Source organism: Aplysia californica, unplaced genomic scaffold (assembly GCF_000002075.1).
Source record: "Aplysia californica isolate F4 #8 unplaced genomic scaffold, AplCal3.0 scaffold00380, whole genome shotgun sequence".
Taxonomy (NCBI): Eukaryota; Metazoa; Mollusca; class Gastropoda; order Aplysiida; family Aplysiidae; genus Aplysia; species Aplysia californica.
The window spans coordinates 701667-726590 of NW_004797650.1; the positions used below are offsets into that span (position 1 = coordinate 701667).

Sequence of the window (24924 nt, forward strand, 5' to 3'; positions counted from 1 at the left end):
TGTGGTAGTGGTAGTGGTGGTGGTGGTAGTGGTAGTGGTAGTGGTAGTAGTAGTAGTAGTAGTAGTAGTAGTAGTAGTAGTAGTAGTAGTAGTAGTGGTAGAAGAAAATGTAGCAGCTGCAAAAGTTGAAGTATAAGATATAATAGTTTAGTAGCAACTCTGGCAGAACCAGTTGTGGCAGTAGGTGTGGTTGTGATAGTGACCATAGCAAATGCAGCAGTGGTATTAGTAGAAGCAACTGTAGCAGAAATGGTGATAGTGATGAAAGTAAATGCTAAAGTAGTTGTATAGGAAGCAGAAGCAGTAGTAATAGTGGTGGTTGTAGCGGTGATGATAATGATGTAAACGACTGTGTGTGTGTGTGTTTGTGTGTGTGTGTGTGTGTGTGAGTGAGATGGTGTATGTGTGTGTGTGGATGTCTGTGTGTGTGTATGTGTGTGTGAGTGTGTGTGAGTGGGTTTGGGAGTGTGTGTATGTTTTTTGTTTATGAAAGAGTAAGAGTTTTATGGCCCTCGCAACTGCAAAAGGTCATATGAGCACGTGAAACACAACTTGGTTGCATTCATAACAGTTCAGAGTGCGGCTTGGCTTTGGGCAATGTTTCGATTCAAATGTAAAAAATTCACTGTAAAAGTTTTGTTGTAAAAATAACAGTAACTTACATTTAATCTAATTTAAAATAACAGTATATTACATTTTTTTTGTAAAGGCCAATGGCCTTTATAAAACTGAGAAGTCTGTTGGGATCAACGACGGAGAACAGACTTTTTATTTTGTACATTTAAAATACTTCCTTCGGGTCTCTCTTAAGTTAAGCACTTGTTGCAATATAGGAATATTACGAAACTGAATCAACAGTCTGCCTTCCAAGTGCGATACAATGTGGAAATTATATTTTGAGTTTTTGAGTTAGAATAAAGAAAGCAAATCCACACAATAACGGGTCGAATTGTGCTGGAAAGAATAAGTCAGACAGGCGTAAAAAAAAATAAAGGGGAAAGAATAGTAAGACCTACCAGTGATGCCCTCCAACCACTCACAACGTAAAGTGTAAATATCCATTTCTTTAAAAGTAAGACTGTGTGCAAATAAAAAATCCTCAGCACAACCAAAGTCCATGATTGCCCCAATATGGATTCAAACCAGGGCCCCCCAAACCACAGACCATCATCAAAACAGTTGGGAAAATGGTGTGCTTTTAAATGGGTTAGCTTTAGAAACAAAATGTCATTTGAAAATAGTCATTTCATTATAAACAGTGAAAATATCCAGAACATGCATGTCAATATATCATGATTCCCTCTAAAATCGCCATCATAATTATACAAGGAGTTAGCTCCAATGCCTGAACCAAACAAAAGACAGGAAGGACCTTACCCTTTCCTTTTTTTACATGTAATTGAAAAGCAGCGGATATGGTTATAACAGCTAACTATAGAATTAGGCAGAAACTATTTATTAGTCAGTCAGCATTCAACAATTAAATACTGTTTTCAATCAAAAATAGCATCCAGCTAAACTCTCCCCCCCCCCCCCACACACACAATAAAACAAGCCCTCACCTTATATCATCATCCTATTACATAATTCAAACAAACATTTAAGAAACCATCGGTCTAGCACACAAATACAAACCAGAATCTACTGTTTTCAATGCATGTGACAGATTAAAAGAAAGATAAAAACTTTTCAATTAGGAATCAAACTCACATCTGCAAGCAATGGTGAACCATGTAACCACTACACCACAGACACTGGTAACCCACTGTCAGTATTTATTTACAGGAGATCAGAAGCAGTAACATTCAACACGCAGTTAGATCTACAAAATGAACACTTTACCCGCAATAACTATAGCACGGAAGCCATCACATGTAGGCCTATACTATACATATTATCGTGATTATATTTTAGCTACATACTGTGTTTACTTATAAAACTGGTAAACATTTACCTTAAAAATTAACAATTAATAGATGAAACAGCTATTTATTTTTATTTAAAGTTTTATTCTCTACCTGTTCTGTTGAGTTTACAGTTTATTTTTTCTTTATAGTCAATACATAATGATTCCCTCAAAAATCGCCATTATTATATACAAGGAGTTAGCTCCAATGCCTGAACCAAACAAAAGACAGGAAGGACCTTACCCTTTCCTTTTTTACATGTAATTGAAAAACAGCGGATATGGTTATCACAGCTAACCATGGAATTAGGCAGAAATTATTTATCAGTCAGTCAGCATTCGTTCACCAACTAAATACAGTATTCAACCAAAAATAGCATCCAGCTAATCTCCTCCACCCACAACCCCCCATAAAAAAAATCAACCCTCATCTAACATCATCATCCTATCACAAAATTTAAAAAAAAACATTTTAAAAACTATTGACCGAGCAGCCAAATACAAACTTTTTATTTAAATGCACGTGATAAGTAATTGGTTTAATCTTTTTTTTTTTAAAAACCCTCTCCACTCAGGAATCAAACCTACATCTGCAAGCGATGGTGAAGCACCTAACCACCACACTACACCACAAAAGCTGGTAACCCACTGTCAGTATTTGTTTACAGGAGATCAGAAGCAATAAAATTCAACATGTAGTGAGATCTACAAAACTAAAACTTAATCTGCAATAACTATAGCACGGAAGCCATCACATGTAGGTCTGGACATATGGTGAATTATTATTTAGCTACATTCTATGTTCACTTTCTTAAATTACATGGGTAAACATTTACATTCAGAATTAACAATTTGGAGATAAAACAGCTATTTATATTTATTTATTTAAAGTTATATTCTCTACCTCTTCTGTTGAGCCTATGGTTCACTTTTTCTTTACAGTCAATATATCATGATTCCCTCTAAAATCGCCATCATAATTATACAAGGAGTTAGCTCCAATGCCTGAACCAAACAAAAGACAGGAAGGACCTTACCCTTTCCTTTTTTTACATGTAATTGAAAAATAGTGGATATGGTTATCACAGCTAACCATGGAATTAGGCAGAAATTATTTATTAGTCTGTCAGCATTCAACAATTAAATACTGTTTTCAACCAAAAATAGCATCCAGCTAATCTCCCCCACCCACAACCCCCCATAAAAAAACAACCCTCACCTAACATCATCATCCTATCACAAAATTTTAAAAAAACATTTAAAAAACCATTGACCTAGCACCCAAATACAAATTTTTTATTTAAATGCATGTGATAAGTACTTGATTTAATCATTTTAAAAAACACCTCTCCACTCAGGAATCAAACCTACATCTGCAAGCGATTGTAAAGCACCTCACCGCTACACTACACCACAAAAGCTGGTAACCTACTGTCAGTATTTATTTACAGGAGATCAGAAGCAGTAACATTCAACATGTAGTGAGATCTACAAAACAAACACTTTATCTGCAATAACTATAGCACGGAAGCCATCACATGTAGGCCAAGACATATGGCGAATTATTATCTCGCTACATTCTATGTTTACTTTTTTAAATTACATGGGTAAACATTTACCTACAGAATTAACAATTTGGAGATGCTACAGCTACTTATATTTATTTAAAGTTATATTCTCTACCTCTTCTGTTGAGCCTATGGTTCACTTTTTCTTTACAGTCAATATATCATGATTCCCTCCAAAATCACCATCATAATTATACAAGGAGTTAGCTCCAATGCCTGAACCAAACAAAAGACAGGAAGGACCTTACCCTTTCCTTTTTTACATGTAATTGAAAAATAGTGGATATGGTTATCACAGCTAACTATGGAATTAGGCAGAAATTATTTATTAGTCAGTCAGCATTCGTTCAACAACTAAATACAGTATTCAACCAAAAATAGCATCCAGCTAATCTCCCCCACCCACAACCCCCAGAATTAACAATTTGGAGATGCAACAGCTATTTATATTTATTTAAAGTTTTATTCTCTACCTCCTCTGTTGAGTTTACAGTTCACTCTTTCTTTACAGTCATGAAGCCAGTATTTGCCATTTCTAATCAGGAATTTTTCTGCACTACTTCTATCATGGTATTTAAAATAAAACGCTCAAAAGATTGCATACTTTCTTTCACTTTCTCTGATTGTGTATATGCGCACGTGCGAGTGGGTGTGTGTATGTACGTGACGCGCATGCATGTGATCCAGTCCTGTTACAAACATAACCACTCCCATCCCAGAACATTTATAGTTTAAGATAAGATCTCATCTTGCCTAAACCTAAAATCCGCCCGGTTTATGGGTCTTTTTTAAAGAGAATGAGGGTGGGAGAGGAGGGGTGGGGAGATAAACAGCCTATAAATAATGAGTAGACAGGATAGGAGTACCGTACCTTTGGCCTGTTCTGTGGGCCTCTGGTCAACACTGAGTTAAACATGTTCCGGGCTCGGTTCAGGATGGACATGCTTGTGGAAATGGACTTTCCGCAGAAGTTACAACTGACCAACACCTGGGCTGGCACCCTGTGCTCCTGGACAAACGACTGGCGGACGATGTCAAAATGTGCCCTGAATCGGTAAAAAAAAAAACATTAAAAAAAAAACCAAGATGAACAACTACTTCCGAGAATGTTTATTTGAATAAAGAGAAGCACATCCAGAAAGTAACATTTAGTGCCGGGGAAAAGGGAAGAAAGACTGACGCACAGATAAGATACAACACAGGGAATGTAAAAAAGTAGGCACCATTAGCTGGGCCCTCCAACCACAAGCACTTTTTACTTTGCTATTATTTTTTGTTTCAGTTAACAGTTGAGTTTTACGGCACACGCAACACCACTAGGTCATATAAGTGATGAAGATTTTAGAGGCGTTACAATTTTTTTTAAAGACAGTAAAAAAACAAAAAAAAGGAGAGATAATGACAATATTTGTTTTACAGGAAATAAGGAGCAAACCACACCAGAGTGAAAGCCCTTGTAGAAGGACACAAAATGAACAGATCATATTGTCTTGAACATCTTGTATCAAGACAATTAGAAATTTTAGTAAGAGTTTTATAGCATTTGCAATACAATTAGGTCATAAAAGTGCCAAAGATTAGGGTCGTTACAAGAGAGTAACATACACAAAAAAGAAAGAGGAGAGAAAAAGACAACAGATGTTTGACAGGAAGCAAGGAGCAAACCACATCAGAGCACCTGCCAACCATCCACTAAGATCAGTGTTTGCAAACCTGGGTGATATCGCCCACTAGTGGGCAATTTGGTCATTTTGGTCGGTGGTGAGGACCACTTGGGTAGGGGCAGTTATTATTTAATGCCTTTATTGGAAATAAATATAGGTGAACGGAGCAAAAATTTTAATTGGTTGCTGGCTGTAAAAAGGTTGACAAGTACTGATTTAAATCATTCAGAAGACAGGCTGGCTCAATCCTGCCCATCAGGACCAACAGTGCAGAGAGGGGTACAGTGTCCCAGCAGACGTACGGAGACAGAAAGAAGCATTAAACCACTACATCACAGACAGGGGGCTCTCGTGGCCTAGAGGTTAAAGTCAGGGGTGTGGCTGAAAGACAGCAATAAGAAGGAGCCAAGGAGTAGCAGTAGAAAGACTGCAGAAAGAGTCAGGAGCCCAGAAGAAGAGGCAAAGGAGGTGGAGATGGAGGCAGAAAGAGGAGGTGAAAGGAGACAATTTTAGAGAAGAAAATTATTCAGTCGCCACCCGGATTTGAACTCGGGACCTTTCAATGAGAGGCCAATACCTAAACCTCTAGGCCACAAGAGGCCCCTAAACAAAATTGGGCTCAGTTCAAGTTCTTAGAGCAAAATACAACATGCTACCTCTGGTGCCAAAATCTCCATCTGTCCAGTAAATCTCTGTACCTGGAAGAGAAAAATAAAGACGTGAAGTTTTTAAAAGACAAACTTGAGTTTGAATTTGAAGCTTCTTGGTTCAAAACAATAGAGGGTAAAAAAAACCAAGTAGGATCCTACTTGCAGTGCCTTCCAACCACCCGCAAAGTAAATGCAACTGATAAATACTCATAACCACCCAAAATAAAGATAACACACATAAGCTGCTCTTTATATTCTATTTCAGTTACTGTTATGACCAAGACATTTTAATAGCTGTAGCAGAAAAATGTTAAGCGTTTCCACCAAATTTAGATCACTTAGGAGGCTGGCTGCTTCAACTCCTGACTGTCAAGGTTAACCCAGGCATGCAACAAAATTTGCAGTTATTTATACAATTAATCACAATAACAGTTTAACCTACCTGGTAAACGTCACAAGGACAATTGAAACACTGAAAAGAGGAAAACCAGGAAGACCAGACCAAAACCCAAAAAAACTGCTATCAGGCAAGAGCAGAAAAGTAACTTTCTTTATATCGAGGACTCTATCTTAGAACACACCACTGAAATACCCAGTACTTCTATGAGCCAGCTTAACTCTTTTTATCCGGGCTACGAGTATACTCGTAACGAGGACCAATCCTGGCTACGAGTATTCTCGGAACAGCGATACGGTCACGTCAAAGAAGTTAGTTCTGCTTGTAATTACCAAAATACGCAAATACGGCGATGCTAGCTCTGTCTGAACATTTTAATTTTCCAATGAACTGTGGTTTCTTTGTTTTTGATGGGTGTAGCAGCTTGAAAGATGTCTCGAAAACGCACATTCACGACCGACGAAGTACTATTTGAAGTGGCGCTGGGTTGTGAGGGGGAATGATACTAATTTGATGAAAGTGACTCTGAAATAGGTGCCGTAAATTCCGTTGTGGATGATAAGAAACAGGACTTAGACTCATCTAATAGCGATTCAGATCATGGTGAAGGGGTCAGTACTGGAATTCGTGCTCGATGGGTAGGGCTAGATCTAGAGCTATAAAATCCAATGGGACGTCCTGGGCGCGGCAATCAGGGTCAAGTTCGAGGGTGGAATACACCTCAAAATCTACATTGTGCTATTGGTGTATTTCCTAACCACATTCATTTACAAAAACTACATTCAATTTCTAACATAACTGCCAAATTTCCTTAAAACCTTAGAGTAAATGTAGGAAATACAACACTTTGAACTATACGCACTGACTTCCCACTCATACGGCGCGGCGGCCCCAGGACGGGTACAGAGTCCGCTGGGGTACGGCTAGGATAAAAAGAGTTAAACTGTTTAATACAAATTTTTCTCTACGATATGCATGTCTAAAAATCATTCTAAAAATAGAAATCTGCCTCAAACAAGTTTGAATTAAGGGTAATAAACTTTTCTGGACTGCTTTACCTTTATTTGCATTTGCAAATAGGTGCTCTTAAAGACATGACCTTTTGTTTGGTTTGTTTTAGTAAGAGTTTTACAACACTTAGTTCAGCACAATTAGGTAATATAAGTGCCAAACATTAAAGTTGTTACAAGAGAGTAACAAACATGAAAATGAAGGAGGAGAGGTAAGGACAACCTACGTCTGATAGGAACTAATGAACAAAACTACACCAGAGCACCCGCCAACCATCCACTAGGTGGGACCAATACTTGAACTATAATTACGAAGCTCAGTAAACCACAGTTGAGGGCACTCTCACATCCTCCCTCCCATTAGTTTTTAAACATTTTAAAGCACATTTGAATCTTGATAGATGCAGCCAGAAGAAACGAAGCAATGCAGTTACTGATAGAGCAATGATGCAGAAGAGGTTGGAAAAATGGGGTAGAAGGGAGAGGGACCGAAATATTTCTTGTCATTTACATGCCTAAAAACCTGATCTGTGAGAGAATCCCCTTTATGCCTGCCAATGACCAGGAATAAGCTGAAATACACAGTGCTAAAAAGTACAAGTTGGTCAAAGGCAGAATCAGAATTGTAATGGTACAAACTGGTATGGAATAATAGAACAAGCAGTATGGGACAAAACGTAATAAAACAAACGGTAATGGAACACACTGTTAGGGAATGAACAGTCAAACAAACTGTAATGGGACAATAGAACAAACTGTAATGGGACAATAGAACAAACTGTGATGGGACAATAGAACAAACTGTAATGGGACAATAGAACAAACTGTGATGGGACAATAGAACAAACTGTGTTTACTGTAATGGAACAGACTGTGATGGGACAATAGAACAAACTGTGATGGGGCAATAGAACAAACTGTAACAGAACAAACGGTGGTGGGACAAATAGTAACGGAATAATGAAACAAACTGTAATGGAAACAACTGCCATGGAGCAGACTCTAGCAGTAAGAGTTCCAGTTTTATCTCACCCGTCGATCCACTCCATAACTCTAGGGTCTTTCATGACAACATGAGACGTGGAGAACACAGCAGCAATAGCCGCAGTCTGGACATCAGCTGTGCGGTCGACAAAATTCTCCAGCAAGTTGATACCAGCATCGGTCATTCCTGTTGGAGAAAGAGTAAAATCTAGAGTCATGAACTCATGATTGTTTTTTTAATCCACTTTATTTTTGGTCAGGGAAAGAATACAGAGCACTTTTTAAGATATAATAGCTACAGCAGTGAAAAAAAATAATTGCAAGAAGCAAAATATCAGTGCACAAATACTTACAATTCTAAAAATAGTGCAGAAACAAAACTGCTGTAACAAAAACAAAATTTCCACCAACCTGTTAAGAGGATGCCATCCAAATCTCCACTCTGCGTCAGTTCATCACACAACTTGCACAAATATGATTTGAGCTAAGGGAGAGAGATGTAACACAAATTGATAAACGGGTATATGTGAGGCATGCTGACAAATGAGTTATTTTTCAGAATTAGGCTCTAAGGAAAAAGATATGTCAAATTTATATGCTCAGTTAATACAATTTCTTGTATGAAATGATAAAAAATATGTTTAGCTTGAAAAAAAATGGAATCGGTTGAAAATCTAAAAATTCGATCCTCGAGTCGATTTTCGGTCGATATCTCCATTTCGTGAATTGCAAGAAGTATCTAATTTTGTCAGCACACCTCAGATATGTTTGACGGCACTATCAACACAGTTTTGGTCCCCTGAGTACCAAGGTAACATAGATCACTCTGCTATGGAGTTGTGTAGTATGAGTAAAGAGAATCATATTGCAATAAACAGAGGACCTACAAAGATCTCTACGGTGTTTAGAACTCTGTTGTTTTGTATGGTGTTGTTTAGTATGAGTGAAGAAAATCATATCACCACAACAACAGACATTTAGGGCAGGGACAAGAAACATTGACAGACACAAACGACAAAGAGAAAGAAGAGAAGTAGGAACCATCAAAAGCACCTTTCAACCTCCCCTACCAAGATCGTTGCCCCAAAGAAAAGATTTTTTTAAAAATTTTCCACTGTAATTATAACTACTGTACTAAACAAGATACAATAAACAAAAGTGAATGGGCAATGCAACACATACCTTGGCATCTGGGAGGTAGTTCAGGGCAAACCCGACTCTGTCTTCAACAGACATGTCTACTTCATTCTGTGGATCATAGACAACATACATGTGAGACATCATGGTGAAATCAGACGCTCGTCAAAAAAATGAATTTGAAAATACCCGCATTTTTCCGGCAGTTTGGCATTTTTTATCTTTTTTTTTATCTTTTTTTTTTTGTCTCAACACCTTTTATGTCCATTTAAACACATATTTCTGTCTGCATTTTACTGAAAAATATAGACCAAAGGCATAAAAATGCAAGTTTATAGTTTTCAAGCGCACTCGCGCTTTCGAAGTCACAAACGTTTGGTGGCCATTTTTTTGCTAATTTTAACTCTGAGACCAGGCAACCCACACCTCCCTCAACTGCAAATATCTCAACTTCTATTCAAGAAAGACAAACATTTTTTTCGTCAGAAGATAGACAAATGAACAAGCTTTAAGATGATACTAATAACTATACATGCCCAAAAATTGACGAGTGCCTGATTCAAGCGCATCATGACACATATCACCAGCACCATCCCACAAGCACTTAAGTCAATTTTTAAGTCTTGAGAAAATTAAGGAAAAAGACAGCAACCTCATCAGAACCATGAATTAGGCACTTTTTTTTTTTTCAGTTAAAAACTACTTCCCCCCTATGGATTTTTGTTTTACATTATAATGACCCTGTGTAAGACTTCCACCTGTCTAATGCTGTCACTTTCCTCCTCAACAACAGGTGGCCGTCTTAGACAATTCTGACAGTATATTGTAAAACCTCTAACTACCTGCTTCATTTTTTTACAAAATTACTGGCTTTGCCATGAATAACGCTTAACATCAATACAGTACACAACATACCAAGACATTTTCGTAATCATCCTCATCGCAAGCCAGGAAAGCAAAGACAGCCCGCAGGTACGGGTTTTCCAGCTGATGTAGAAGAGTTCCACATGTCCTGCGCCACAGGGCATTCTTGTCCTCTGTGTAACCTGACAGTGCCATGGCAACAGCCTGTAGGCTGGGCTTGCCTCGACCTGCACAGATGGACGGTAAACAAGCAGATTGCTCAAAAATATTCCAAACGTTACAATTCACCCCATTACCGATTATTTTAGAACAATAGAAGATGAGAATTCATAATTCTCCAATTCTTCAAAAAGTGAGTGGGGGCAGGGGTACAAAGAAGTGGCTCAAAAAATCATTCCAGCCTTTATGTCATCATACCTCAACATTCTAGAATTACTGCGTGCGTGCGTGCGTGCGTGCGTGCGTGCGTGCGTGCGTGCGAGCGAGCGAGAGCGAGAGCGAGAGCGAGAGTGAGAGAGAGAGAGACAGAGAGAGAGAGAGAGAGAGAGAGTAACAATATCAGTGTTTGCCTGCTGAGACATGTCAGACCGAGCCTCTAAATTGTGGCAATCAATCGTGGCAATCGGGGCAGAAAATATTTTCAGCATTTTGACTGTTTTTAAAAATCACCGCTCTCTCTTGATAAATATCACATGATAAAAAAAAACAACATAAACATCAGTAAATATTTTTAAAACTTTTAAAATATGGAAGAAAAGACATGGAACAAAACCAAACCACCTTCTTCTGCACTCATGGCACAGTTGCTGAGGATCTCCAGAGCTTGTTTGATGTGAAGGTAGAAGAGAGAAATGGCTGACGCTCTCTCTGGGTCACCCTGCTCCACCAGGCTGAACATGGGGGAATAAGAAAGAAATTTTTTTTAAACCCTTCATGATACAATCGTGTCTGCTTATAACAGACCCTTCAACATTTTTTTTTTTGCAGAACTCATAACAATCATTAAAAGCGCAACTTCTTTGATGATGTAAGGAAAGCAGTTTCCAACTGCATGACAATGCATCGGCTTCCATGACTGTCCCGGAAAGATCAGGCGCAAATATATCTGCTTCGCCCAGCCTTTATTTTATTTTGTTTCATGTGTTGTCAATCCCAGATTCCTTGTCACTCTTACGAATTTAAGCAAACCTGGAACATTTACTGGAATGAAACTATGAAGAACTATGAGTGTTGAAATGGTCACTTAACCATTTAACACCCAGAGTGGTGTTGCACGGAGTCTATCCATTCGCACCTAGATCGGGGTTGCCCTGTGTTTAAATCACCGAACTCGGGACACTGTCGTGGTAAGCAGTTCGATGAGCTCAAGAAGAAATATCAGATTAGAATTGACTGATAACAAATCTATAAAGTACAGGTACAGTTGTTCTTCTTTCTATGAGTTTTTGAATGGTCGAAATTGATCCAGAAATAGTGTGTGTATTAATTTTTAAAGTAAATATGACGAAATGAAGGGTGTGATGGAGTTGAAACTTGGGATAAATCCAGGGCAACTTTGAAAAAAACATAAAAATCCAGCCCAAGAAGCGATTTCAACCCAACAAAACCATTGCAAGTCCATTTCTCGGTCTAACGTAATACTGCATTTCTAAGTCACTAAATGAGTTGGTTATTTTTTAATATGACAAAATAGATGGGTAACTAATGAAAAAATCTGAGGGTCACAACTATAAGGAGAGAAATAAATAATTTGCTGACACTGTACTGCAGCAGAAACTGGCTCGTTGGAAGCAGTATTAATTTCCTAATACAGCTGCCTTTTTTCCTGATTATTTTTTAAAGAATTTTTTTTCATGGATTTTCAAAGAACAAATGTATTATACTTTTAGAGTATTCTTTTCCGGGATTTCAGGACATTTATCGGGACAAATCCCCAGGAGCTAAATAGTTCATGTGTATCTGCACTGGGTCATCAGGTTTACAATGTTCAACACCTGGTGCATAAATTGAAATAATAAAACTCAAGGCAAAGAGCTACGAATTACGACAAAAAGGTTACAAAGTACAAGCAAAATCAATGCCAAACCTGTGAATAAAGCTTTCAAAATTCTGTTTTTGTTGATCTGGTATCCAGCCACACAGCTGTAAGGCCATTGTCCTGCAAAGAAAAAACAATTTTCATCAAAGTACTCGAAATGAGTTCCGACTTAAAGACAATTACGTTATAGAAGACCTCTGTAGAGAAAATAATTTTTGTCACATTAATTTAACTAAACAGAATAGTGCACTTAATATTCTCTGCCAGAGGGTGGGGGCTCTTTTTGGTTGAGACCAGAAAGTGTTTAGTAAATTTTCAAATCAATATTGTAGAACTTTCTGGCAAAACATACAAATCAGATTTCTCCACAAACGTCAAACACCCAACATTAGTTAGTAAAGTCAAATACCCAACATTACATCCACCCAAACACGCTCAGTGTTACAGATATTTCAACTTCATTTATAAATATGGAGAAACAAATGCAGGGCTTTGTGACAAAAAAAACCCCCACTATACCCAAAAAGTGAAGTACACATTTATATGATTCATGATCTGTGTGCTGCTCTGATACCACATATCTAAAACAGTAAAGACTAAAGACCCCCTTGGCATTGAAAAGGGAAAAAACACTTTTCAATACTAGAGGTGATCCATTTTGTCACAAAACCCCTTAAATGTTAATTCCTCATCCTTTAATCCTTTCACTGCCAGACCCGCTCAATGTTACTAAAGAGTTTATAAAGTCTTTGTCAAAGCAGCCAAGAGGATCCGTCACTCACCTCTCAGCACATCTGTAGTGTGTCCGCTTTGAGTATTTCCCTCCCTCTGACGCCTTCCAGTGCACAGGTACTGCCTCGCTGACCAGGTGGTCATCCTCCCGGTCAAACCTCAGCAACGACAGGATCCCTGTGGCCGCCGGTATACGTAGTTTGCTGTTGCTGGCCGTTTGAGAGCTGATCACTTCACGAACGTCTTGGATCAGTGTTAAGGAAATGGTGATTGTAAAAACAAAAACAGAAAACAAAACAAAACAGAAAGACATCGAAATCACAAAAAGATGACAGAAAAATGTAGGAACAGCAAAAAGACAAGAGAACGCTGAATTTGCAATAGAAGACAGGAAAATATTGAAGAAAAAAAAGGAAAACAAAAAGCAAAGAAAAAGATTTAAAATTGAATAAAAATTTGGCTCAAAGACAGTAAGACATTGTAATTTCATAAAGAAGACAGAATTTTCAAAAAGAAAAAAGAAGAGACATTGGAATTGCAAAAAGGAGGTTTTTTTAATTGAAAAAAAAAAAAAGACCTAGAATTTGTAAAAAGAAGATAAAAAGATGTGGAATTTTCATTTTAAAAACAGGACAAAAAAGTTATGAAACTTCAGGAGATATCCAATGAAGCAACAACAAAAAAATGAAACAAAATAACTATTTGACAGCCACGAGCCTGACCATGACACCACAAATGCTGTTTTTACAGCCTGTAGCTAGGCAGAATCAAACATTCATCTCTCATAGGAGTGGTGGAGAGAATAAAGAACTCCCCAATCAACCAAATTTCCAAAACATCATCCCCTTTAGGGATTCAAATGAGCATCATCTGCACACACCATGGCTCCATATGCTCATCTGAGGTAACGGTGCCACCCCACAGCAGCAGGTTTCTGTCAGACTCCAAGAAATGTTAGTGAAAGGATACTGTAAATCCATCGCCATAAGCCCATCAGGTGTGGTTCATTCTCTATGGCTTTTATGTTGGCGGCAATGTCCTGAGCCTGAAAAAAAAAAAACAATTGAAAAAAAGCGTAGATCTATGTGTTTTTTCAGTAAAGAGAAACAATGTTTTAAGAATAAAAATAAAATTTCTTTTTAATGGATACTCACAGGGACATTTGATTTACAATGGCACATGCGTACACACACACACACATACATACACAGTTGAGCACTGGTAACTAATAAAAGCAAAACTCGAATTCCCGGATAGCTTGAACAATGTGCTATACTCAACTGAACAGCTATATTTTCGTTGTATTGGCAGCAATGTTTTCTCGAACACCTGCATAGATGTGTCGAATGACTCATTTCCAAAAGACTGATCAAAATTTTTCTTCTCGAAGCCATCATGACCATCTCTATCAGGTTACATGAGCCCACTAGGCTCACCCCTGCACAGCAGATACATACACACTGCCGCTATCGAAACACATCAACGCACATTACCTGTAGCTTGCGTGCTTAAGGCGCTAGAACTTTCTACAATCTAGTCATGAAAGGGTGGGCGCTAGGTGGTGGGGTGCGATCAAAAACAATGTGGTGCTGCACTGCACTGGGTTTTTTTAAATAGTTTATTAGAGGTTTTACGGCGCTCGCAACTACATAAGGTCATATGAGGGCCAAGGGGTGGATGTCAATAGAGAAGTCCTTACAGGGAATCAGACTTACTCTGCTCACCCCTCTAGCTTCAACAGCACAAAATCTGCTTCGACTATCAAGGCACCCTGGAAATAGCGGGTCACAAGAGTGTGACAAACATACAAAAGAAGTAGAGGAAAAGGACAATAGTACGGAATAGGACAGAAAAAGCAGCAGTTCCCTGTTGTAGTTCAGGCACAGTTATGAGCATGACATTGTTGAATCAGCCCATTTAAAATTCTACTGTGCATAGGAAGGAGAAATGTCCCCCCTATGGGAATGACCTAAAAACACCCTGTATAGTGTGTGAATCATATTGATTGTGGGCATGTATGTGAGTGAAGCCTGGGGCGTATCGTATTGCCAAGTAATGGTTCCATAAATCTGTTTGATCACTACAACACAAAAGACAGACTGACCTGCAGGCCATAATTGAGGGTTACTCTCCTTTTCATGACCAGGGAGATATCGTTGTCCTGCTCCGTCTCCTCCAAGCAGCGGATAGTTTCTCCATTCAAAGGCATCATCAATTTGAAGCTGGAAGACCATTCCTGGCCGATTTGGAAAGGAAAGTAACCAAAAAATTGTTAAAACTGTGTTTGTAATAATTATCGCAAATGTTTGCCCCCCTGACACAATGCAGATCACTTAGAAGGTGACTTATTTCAACCTCGCTTGTCTGGGCCTAGTCTGGGTGATGTCCCAGTAGACAGACGAAGATACTTGATCAAATAATTCGCTACTAGTAAATTGAACTGACATCTTTCATGCCATGTTGATGAATAATAAAGTACATAGTAAATACGAAGACAGGCCCAGAATATAGTGTAAAGCGCATAGAGCCTGCTGTTGAGCAGGGATATGCGCTGTACAAATGCTATTTATTTATTATTATTATTATTATTATCAATTTTTAAAATGACTATGAAAAGAAAAAGTTGGTCGTGAGTGAGATATAACTTACACAGTCAGATAGCTAAACATTCTCTATACGTGAGGCAGCGTGGTGAAATTAGGTGCTCGTCAAAATAATGATGAAGAATCTGGCATTTTTCCCGCAAGTTTGGGATTTTGATCGAATTTTTGGTTTTTGGCTCAAGACCTTCCATGTCCACTAAAGAAAACATTTCTGTGTGGACTGTACTGAAAAACTTCAATTAAAGGCATAAAAATGTAAATTTTCTGTTTCCCCAGACTCTCAAGGTAAGGAAATAAATAAACTTTGGGGACCTTTTTCTCGCTAATTTTACCTCTAAGACCTGGCGACCCCCACCTCTTTCAACCGCAAATATCTGGACTTGTAACATGATACATTAATATTTTTTTCATCTAAAGCAAGACAAATGAAAAAGCTTTAAGATGATATCACATGCCCAAAAATTGATAAGCGCCTGATTCTGCAGCGTCGTGGCACATATTCCTCAACATGGACCCCATGAAGTCAAGCATTTTTTCCCATCACTGCTTGAGTAAATGCATGCCATCCCTATTGAATTTAACATCAAGTGGCCCAAGCCAATCTCTGACGTGCTCCAAAAGGTTTTTGTGTCATCAGTGATTCTCTTCCCAGCGAGATATCAATGCATCAGTACAAACAGACTGAAGTCTGAAGGGACAGAATCAAGACTGTGATCCAAAAAGCTTTCATTAGGTTCTTGGAAGTCATCAGCAGGCTCAGGTCCTGTGTTGTAATGTGCATTTTGCTTGCATCCTTCCAAAAATGACAAGCAAACATCAATGTGTTGTGCTTTGCGGTCACCTGTCTGATATTTTGGAACCCGTGGGCTGGTTGTCACTTATTAGAGACAATTCTGTAAACTGTTGACTTAAAAAGATCTAGAGCATCAGCAATGTCACAAATTTTACGACTCCTGTAATCACAAATGAGTTTTTCAATGCTTTCTGAATTTTTTCTGTGTTGGTAGGCAGATGATGACAATTAATCTGCACATCGCGGAGATTTGTAAGCCCCGCATTGGACAAATTGCACCAATGGCAGACCCTTGAATTGCTGAAAACATTCTCATCACAAACACTTTCAAGTTCTACCTGGATCCTCGTGGGATTTTTTTCCTTTTGCTTGAAACCAAAGTACAGCTCTGATCTCTTTTTTGACTAGTTTGAGGGGGCAAAGGAGGTGAGGGGGTGGGGGCAGAAAGTGGAAATGAAAGCAGACAACAGAACATTGCTAGAGAGCAGGAAAGGAGGTGAAAGGAGACAATTTTAGAGAGAAAAAATTTTCGGTCGCTACCCGGATTCGAACCCGCGGCCTTTGAATGAGAGGGCAACACCTTACCTATAGGCCACGAGAGCCCCCTGAAGACGTCTGTGAGCCAGGTCTGCATCAGTGAGTACACGATGTCATGGCAAATATTAATGCAAGAATAATACAAAACAAGCTCAGCTCTGAAAAGAAAACATGATCTGTGTGACAACTGAAGTTTCATAAATTCAAACGTAAAAATCTCTCACCATTGGGATGCGCTCAAACACAACCATATCTCTAAGCTGTCCATTAGCCAGGACAGTAATCAGCCTGTTCTCTTGTCTCGGGTGCCAGCAGAATGATGAGAGCTGGGACTTGCCAAATGCTGAAGGAGGGAAATAAAGTGGAGGAGTTGAGGGGCTCAGCCAAATACTGAGGGAGGAAAGTAGAGTAGACGAGTAGTTGGGGGGGGGGGGGGGGGTATTATTACATTCATGAAAAGAAAAAGGTAGAGAGAAGGGTGGGGTGGGGGAGAAAAGGTGTTGTGCCTTAGAGCACAAGAGAGAAAAGTGGCTGTCTAAGTCAAGTGTATTATTATAGTGTATATCTGGGACCATGTCATTATAATAACAGAAAAAACCCACTGGGGAAAGTGGGAAGTGGTCATTTGTACATGTGATTGCCTTGGACAGGTGGCTGTTCGAGCAGGTTCGACTGTACTTGATTAACCCTATCCGTACGTCACGTTTTACCATCGTATCCATACGACGTGGGGAATTCTGTGCACTCACTTTCCAAAGAGGAAGGAAATTTACTCTTTAATCCAATCCCTACAGTCTGTCAAAATTATGTTTTGAAAAATACAGAAAGTTTCAAAGAGATCTTCGGACTAGAAGTATTCTAAAATGTGAAGAATACAAAATGACCCCAGACGTACGGATAGGGTAACCACAATGGAATCCAGGAACAAAGATCCTGACCATTCTACTACAGACTCTAGTTATCAGTTTATTAATCTGGCAATAACATGCAACACTACAATTAACCCACACCGACTAGACTGTGAAAAAAAAAAGGTATGTAATGTTAAGGCGTTTTACGCCCCCATAAACACAATTTATACCATTTAGGAGGTTGGCTGCTTAGACCCAGCCTGTCAGGGCTTCCCTAACCTGAAAGGGATATACAATGTTCAAGCAGACAGTCAGAGTTACTTGATGAAAAGCTTCCCCACACCGGGATCCAAATCATAGCTTCTACGTGTGATGGCAAAGCAGGTAACTGCTTCACTACAGACACCGGTCTCATTCATTTGATATTCATGCAACTTGGAAAAACACCATGATTGGCGTTGGTGGCCTAGTGGCTAGGCTCTCAGACTCGCAACAGTAAAGTCGTGGGTTCGAATCCCATCAGGGAACCAACATTTTATCCTTGAGAAAGGCACTTTACAAGAATTTTCCTCATTTCACCCAGGTGGGATTGGGTACCCAGCTATAGACAGTGAAAGATCTTGTCAGTTTGTTACTGTTTGAGCGTTTGATCGGCTGCTTGCATTGTATACTTCCCTGGAAGCTGAAAATGCTTCTATGGTCTGCTGGGGTAATAATATATAGTGTGAAGAGCATAGAGCTTGCGGAGCGGGATTATGCGCCATACAAAGCTATTTATGATCATTATTATCATGATTAACCCACAATGGCTATATCATCGAAGTAAACATACGCTGAATGTTCCTCTCAATGGACGCTTGTTCAATTTCATCAGATCCGAAAAGGGAATGTCGAATATCATGAAGTTTGATGCTAGAATTGTCTTTGGTCAAGATGGAAAGCACACCCAGCCTGAACAAACAAAAATACAACAGAAAAATATGTCAACAATAATGAAATGCTCAAATAGGCTATTGAATAGAAATATACTAATATGAATTAACATTTTATACCAGGAGAATATGGTAGATGTCAATATTCTTTCAAACTCCCAAAATCCGTAAAAGAAAACAAACACTACATGTCACACCGGCAGGGCCATGAAAACCAAAATTTAGCAAATTTTTCATTAAAAGATGATCAATTCATTTTTTCTCAGAATTTACAGATTTCACAATTGAAACTAACACAAGAAACACACACTGTAATAGCCATGTCTATCTTGGAAAAGATATACAGTGTAACTCACTAGTGATGGGCTACACCTTATAGTACAGGTGTCAAACAGCAGTCCATCCCGAAGGTCTCCCATTAATAACACAGAACCTTATTCCTAACATTAACAAACTTATTGCCAAGAAAAGATGCCAAACATGTCTTGATTTGTTATTATTTTAACTTTTGCCCGTTTGAATCAATATCAATGTGTAAAAAAGGATTTGTTTTCAATTGCTCAAAGAGTGTTTATCCAGTTTGTCGGCCTGCAACCTTAAGTGGAATTTAAGTTCGACACCCCTATCTTTAAGCGTAACTAATCCAAAGCGACTCTCAAAAATGGATGATGGCTCTGCATGTGAACAGAAAAAGCAGCAATGCCCATCTCCACTTCCCACTTTCAATTTGGCTCTTTCAAAAGAAGATGCGATTAAAAAAAAACATATGGCTGAATTTGTGATACTACCGTCGATTCCTCCGACTAATGCGGGCGACTCCAGGCACTGCGTAGACATTGTTGCCAGTAATGAGCAAAAGAGCCCTTACTTTCTGGTTACTGTCTGGGCTTAATGCCCCTTTTAACACTGCAAGGTTGGTTTTTTTAAAGATGTAGGACCACAGAATTCAACGTCCATGTCAAACAGTTTTTAGCCAAGTGGATGGAGAGCCTTGAAAACATCCCAGATGTTCAAAAACGCAAGCTCAGGGATTCAAATCACTGCCATCTGCACCCCATTCCAGCACGATTCCTACAGAGTTAATTGCACTCTTCCCTTTCAGACTGGCTGGTCACAGGGGTGGACAAATGCAGCTGTATGCGGATACTCACTTCTTTGGACACCAGCTCAGCTTCATGATGTTTTTACTTTCTGTAATGGTGTTTATCTTTTCAAAGTTAAGAAAAGCATTCACATCTGAATAAAAACAGACAAACTATCCAAACACATATGATGAAATATCTTGTCATAGTACTAGCAATAGTGATGTTTTATGCCCCCATCATTTAGGAGGTGGGCTGCTTCGGCCCTGCCTGTCAGGAACAACCAGCGCTGAGAGGGACACAATGATACAATGGCCCAGCAAAAAAAAAATAATAATTTTTTTTAAACTTAGAAAATGTCTCAAAGGGACATAGGTCCATAGAGACCTCTGATATCCACAGGGGGTTCATGGGAAATGCAGGCAGGGAAACAAGGTTGAGGAATGGTTAAAAAGTCCAATGTTGTGTCCTCGGGGAAAACTTACCCAAATCTCCCTCATTTTACTCAGGGATTTTTTTCTAAAATGGGCATTTTTTAAGCCCCCAATTGACACAGTTTGATCATTTTGGAGGTGGGCTTCGACCCTGGGCTGAGAGGGATACTACAACATCCCAGCAGAAAAACTGAGACACTTGATGGAAATTTCTCATTCAGGAATAAATTCCCGTTTCCTGCATGCAACAGCAAAGAGCCTAACTGCTACACCAGAGACGGCGGTGTTCATATCTTTAAAAACATGAGGAAATGGGTTTCCGTCTAAAAACAGTGAAAGATCTTGTCTATTAGTTAGTGTTCAAGGACTGAAAAAATGTCTAAGTCTAAGATAGAGGATTATCTTGTTCTTCTGTTAGTTTGTGAGGTTAGTGTACGAGTGCCTGTAACAAGGCACCTTGCACTGAAGCTTTCAAGGAAACTGACAATGTCTCAGGGTGTGGTAGGGTCCATCAAGGCTATAATACAACGCATAAAGCTTTATATCTTGAGCTCTACATAAATTCAGTATCTTATTAATAGTTTGTCACCAGTCTTACTGAATAGATCTAATATGATTGTTAACTCTTGAGCGAAGTAAAACACTGAATTGATTGATTCTAGTTATTATAAATGCTGTGTTCCTAAACTCACAAAATTTTATTCATTTTGGGGTGGACTGCTATGACCCACCTGTCAGGGCCAATCTTGGCTGAGTGGAATTCAGGACCCAAAGAGACATATGGAGATACTCAACAAAACAACTTCCACACATAGGAATCGAACTCCCATCTTTTAAATACAATAGCGAAGAGCTTAACCATTACAACAAAGAAGCCAGTCTGTTCAAATCATACAAACAAAGTGGGAACAAAGCAGTCATAACTGAAACAAAAGATAATGAACAGCACACTTTTTTTCAAATGAAAAATATTCCTGTAAAAAAAAAAAAAAACATTGTTCTATTACTATTATCTCATTCAAGAAAAGTTTTTTTTTCCAAAAGAATTTGGAGCATGTTTGTTCACATAACAACTGAAGTTTGATAATAATAAAGGATACAGGTCTATCAAAGATGCGGAGGTCCCATACAGCAACTTGACTCTGCAATGAAAGAAAAAATAGTGTCAAATAGTTCATCACCAGTGTGAGTGGTTGTTTATAGACGAACACTGTCCTCCTGCATACACACATCTGCCCTGTTAAATGTTCCTCATAACAGCCAAACAGATCTACCTCATCCCACACCTTCAATCCCCAATGGCCATTCTTCACTTTTTTTTTCTTAGAGGCAACCTTTCTCCAACAGATAATACCACACTAAATGGCACGACCACCCATCTAAAAACCATTCCTGTTATATTACTTGACCTCTACCACAGGGTGACAAATACCACAACACTCCCTTTCTTCAACAGTCAGATCTGAAAGACATCGATGAATAAGGTTCGCCTTAAATTTTTCTGCTAAGAGGCTATTATTTTTAAAACCCTTTATTACCCTGGTCTTTTCCCATCACCCTCTGCTCCAGTTCTATAAATGAGTGATTATTGGTCTACTTCTGTCTTTTCCAGTCAGAGCAATATATCAAATGCCTTTATGTTGATTCAAGTGTCTTTGGAAAAGCATTTATCTTTTTCATATTGTTTTGTGGCCATCCCTAACATGTTAATATGACCAACTCTCTCTAGTTTAACTCAATGAGGTCTGTCTCCAGTCCTCCAGCAACCATCCATCAAAAAATTGTCTCCTACACATTGCTGACATCTACAACTGCGTGCACAAGGTACCTCCCCTTCCCCCACCCTCTATCCTCTGTTTACCTCACTAAATGAGGCCAGCCTGGAGTCCTCCAGTGGTTCCACACAGATTCCCGACACGCAGCGGTGATGAGCCTCCAGACGACACTTGCTAGAATCTGAAGAAAGGAGAAAAAAATATAACTATTCTTTTTATTTTTTTCTCAGAGGCAACCTTTCTCCAGTAGATAATGACTGGAACAAACCATACTTTGAGAATTCGACGTAACTATACCCAATAAGGTGGCTGACCCCACAAACACGGCAAGAGAAGCAGTACAGGCCAACTCAGGAATAAATACTGGTCTTCAAGTTGAAGCAATCAAGAGAAAATAGAAAAATACAATATCTAATTTCTTTGTTTAGAGGAAAATGAATTTGTACGACAAGATAAAAAAACAACAAACAGGAAATACTCAGACGTAGACAAATCAGGAATTGGGATTGTTGCAAAACTAGTAAGTGGATTGCTTTGATGCATAGAAAGATTTAACAAGTAGATTCAACACCTTATTTTTGAGACATATATAAACATTTTAAATACATTCCTGTCAGATGAAACACTCTGAAAGAAAAACACATACCTCTCAAATCATATACTCTGAGATGTTTGTTGGCGACACCCATGATAAATGTTTTGCCATCGTTGGGGAACCAGCTGAAGGAACTGCTCGCTTCTCCATGACCTATGAACAAAGGGTACAATGAAAATACCATACAGGCATACCAAAATATCGGACAATACAGATAACATAGAAACATTAAAAATTATTACTAAAATATAGAAATATAGAAAAAGGGTATGGGATAAAACATTCAACTGGGCCCCAACCACTTGGCGAAAGTGAAGCACTTTTGTCGCAAGTTCATGTTGACATGCATTGTTGCTGACTGGGTAAACAGAGCGACTATTAATCTCACCTTTGATTTACATGTGGTCAGTGGATGATTCATTCATTGGAAGGACTTATTGTTTATGACTGGTCGCACCCATCAACAACAGAAAATTTGTTATCAGCTGGACAATTTGAGTACACAGTGTGAGGGACCAATAACCTTGCCTACCTGACAAGCTGATCAGCCAGCAGTTCATTTGCAGGAGGGGCAACAAATAATGACAGGTGAATAAATTAGTGGCTCATCCACAGCATATGGGGTTGATGTTTGATTTAGGGCAACACGTTGGCTGATGAGAGATTAGCGTGGTAATCTTCTAAAGGTTTTTTATCCTGATAGAACATAACAGTCACCGTCACATTGGACAGGTTGTCGTCTCAGGCATTGCCATATATTGAAAAAACACAAAGAGGGAAGTAGATGTTTGAAAAGGTGGTTCCTGTGCAGATAACCATCAAAGAGAGTACAATTGTACATATGTTCTTACTGAATTCTGTTTTGTGAAGGGACCCTCACGGATTATGAAATGTAACTTCATGTCCTTAACAAGTTCAAAGTATGGCTTAGAGAATGGACCCCAGACCTGCCACTCTATGAAACCTCAAAATCAGGATCTCAGGGAGAAAAAATCGGAACTTGGTGAAAAAAATCAGGATCAACAGCAAATCACCAAGGTGACTGTCAAAGCTGACTTAAAATTTTTCCAGGGGTGTCCATAAATAATGCATAAATTCCTTGGCCTATATCCTCTGTGAGTCTTTCTTTGTTTGCGTGTGAGTGTGTGTGTGGTGTGTGCGTGTGTGTGTGTGTGCATGTGTGTGTGTGTGCGTGCGTACATGCGAGTTATCATTATTTTTTGTAAATCCTGAAGCATCGCGTCAAGCACTCCTTCCTAGTCCAGGTGTCTATAACCCAACCCCCCCCCCACCAATAAGTCCTGAATGTAACATGAACTTAAGTTGACCCCATCAACGGATGGTCCCCGACACGCAGAACTCACACGGCGATGATAGGTCACGTGACGCGAATGCGCGATTCAAACAATTTTAGTAACGGGTCCGACTAACTGCGCGTTCACACCAAACACTCGGATGAGCGACAGTCGCTCTACTTCTAGAATGACGACAGCGGCCGACCGACCAAATGTACCAACAAATCTCTTATCCCTCATGTGTTCAGACTAAAGCAACAACAACAGCCATATGTTTGTCTTGTCAGCGCAGTTACATGTAGTTGTGTAAGGGTTAGAAAGACTGTGGCTCGTCCGAGTGTTTGATGTGAACGCGCAGTTACCAGACCTCGGACAAGGCTTGTTTTGAAAGTAACAGCGGAACTACGAACATTAACGATTATTAAATGTCCCAAATTGTAACAGTTACCTGGCTATCATCGGAGAATTCTGAGTGCGGGCAAAGATCACACACAACTTAGGGCGAGTCAACTACTAAATGCGGCATCGATATTTCGGGAAATAGTGCTTCGAGTTCCTACTGACAAAAAGTTCAACGGGTGCTTCCCACGATAAAGGAGAAGGCAGAGCAAGTTTTTAGAAAAATCCAGCACAACAGCAGACTGGGACAAAAAAATCGGGATACACGCGATCGAAATCGGGAAAATCGGGATGCTTTAGATTTGGGGCAAAAAATCGGGATATCCCGACTAAATCGGGATGAGTGGCAGGTCTGGGACCTTCATTGACTAAGAAATAATAACTACATGTACGTCCTAAATAACTATGATATATAGTTCTAAGTATGGTTTAGTGAAAGAACACACTCTGATTAAACAATACAGCTACATACTTCCTTACCTAGTTCTAGGTATGGTTTAGTGAAGGGGCCCTCACTGAAGCTGTGCCTGGACGGTCTCTCTACCTCTATGTTAGCATTGTTGTTCACGTCCCATATCAAGACACAAGGTTCGTTTCGGTTGCGTTCAAACCCTTCTGCCAGCTGTCAAAGCAAGAAAAAATTGTGCACATACATGAATACTCTGGAAAAAATGCATG

General features: G+C 39.1%; 1 protein-coding gene across 1 annotated transcript in view; it reads right to left on the reverse strand.

The window, feature by feature from the left end:
* Positions 1 to 24924, reverse strand: part of LOC101845564 (GATOR complex protein MIOS-A) — a 46638-nt gene that overhangs the window by 6474 nt on the left and 15240 nt on the right. Inside the window, exons 7-24 of the mRNA XM_013085495.2 lie at positions 24727 to 24868; positions 22604 to 22705; positions 22044 to 22138; positions 21283 to 21324; positions 19818 to 19873; positions 18567 to 18685; positions 17108 to 17226; positions 15055 to 15186; positions 13920 to 13995; positions 13001 to 13193; positions 12267 to 12338; positions 10961 to 11070; positions 10232 to 10407; positions 9362 to 9427; positions 8591 to 8663; positions 8228 to 8366; positions 5795 to 5836; positions 4346 to 4520 (exon numbers count right to left, since the gene is read on the reverse strand). Of these exons, the coding sequence (XP_012940949.1) occupies positions 4346 to 4520; positions 5795 to 5836; positions 8228 to 8366; positions 8591 to 8663; positions 9362 to 9427; positions 10232 to 10407; positions 10961 to 11070; positions 12267 to 12338; positions 13001 to 13193; positions 13920 to 13995; positions 15055 to 15186; positions 17108 to 17226; positions 18567 to 18685; positions 19818 to 19873; positions 21283 to 21324; positions 22044 to 22138; positions 22604 to 22705; positions 24727 to 24868 (1929 nt within the window). The remainder of the gene's footprint in view (positions 1 to 4345; positions 4521 to 5794; positions 5837 to 8227; positions 8367 to 8590; positions 8664 to 9361; positions 9428 to 10231; positions 10408 to 10960; positions 11071 to 12266; positions 12339 to 13000; positions 13194 to 13919; positions 13996 to 15054; positions 15187 to 17107; positions 17227 to 18566; positions 18686 to 19817; positions 19874 to 21282; positions 21325 to 22043; positions 22139 to 22603; positions 22706 to 24726; positions 24869 to 24924) is intronic.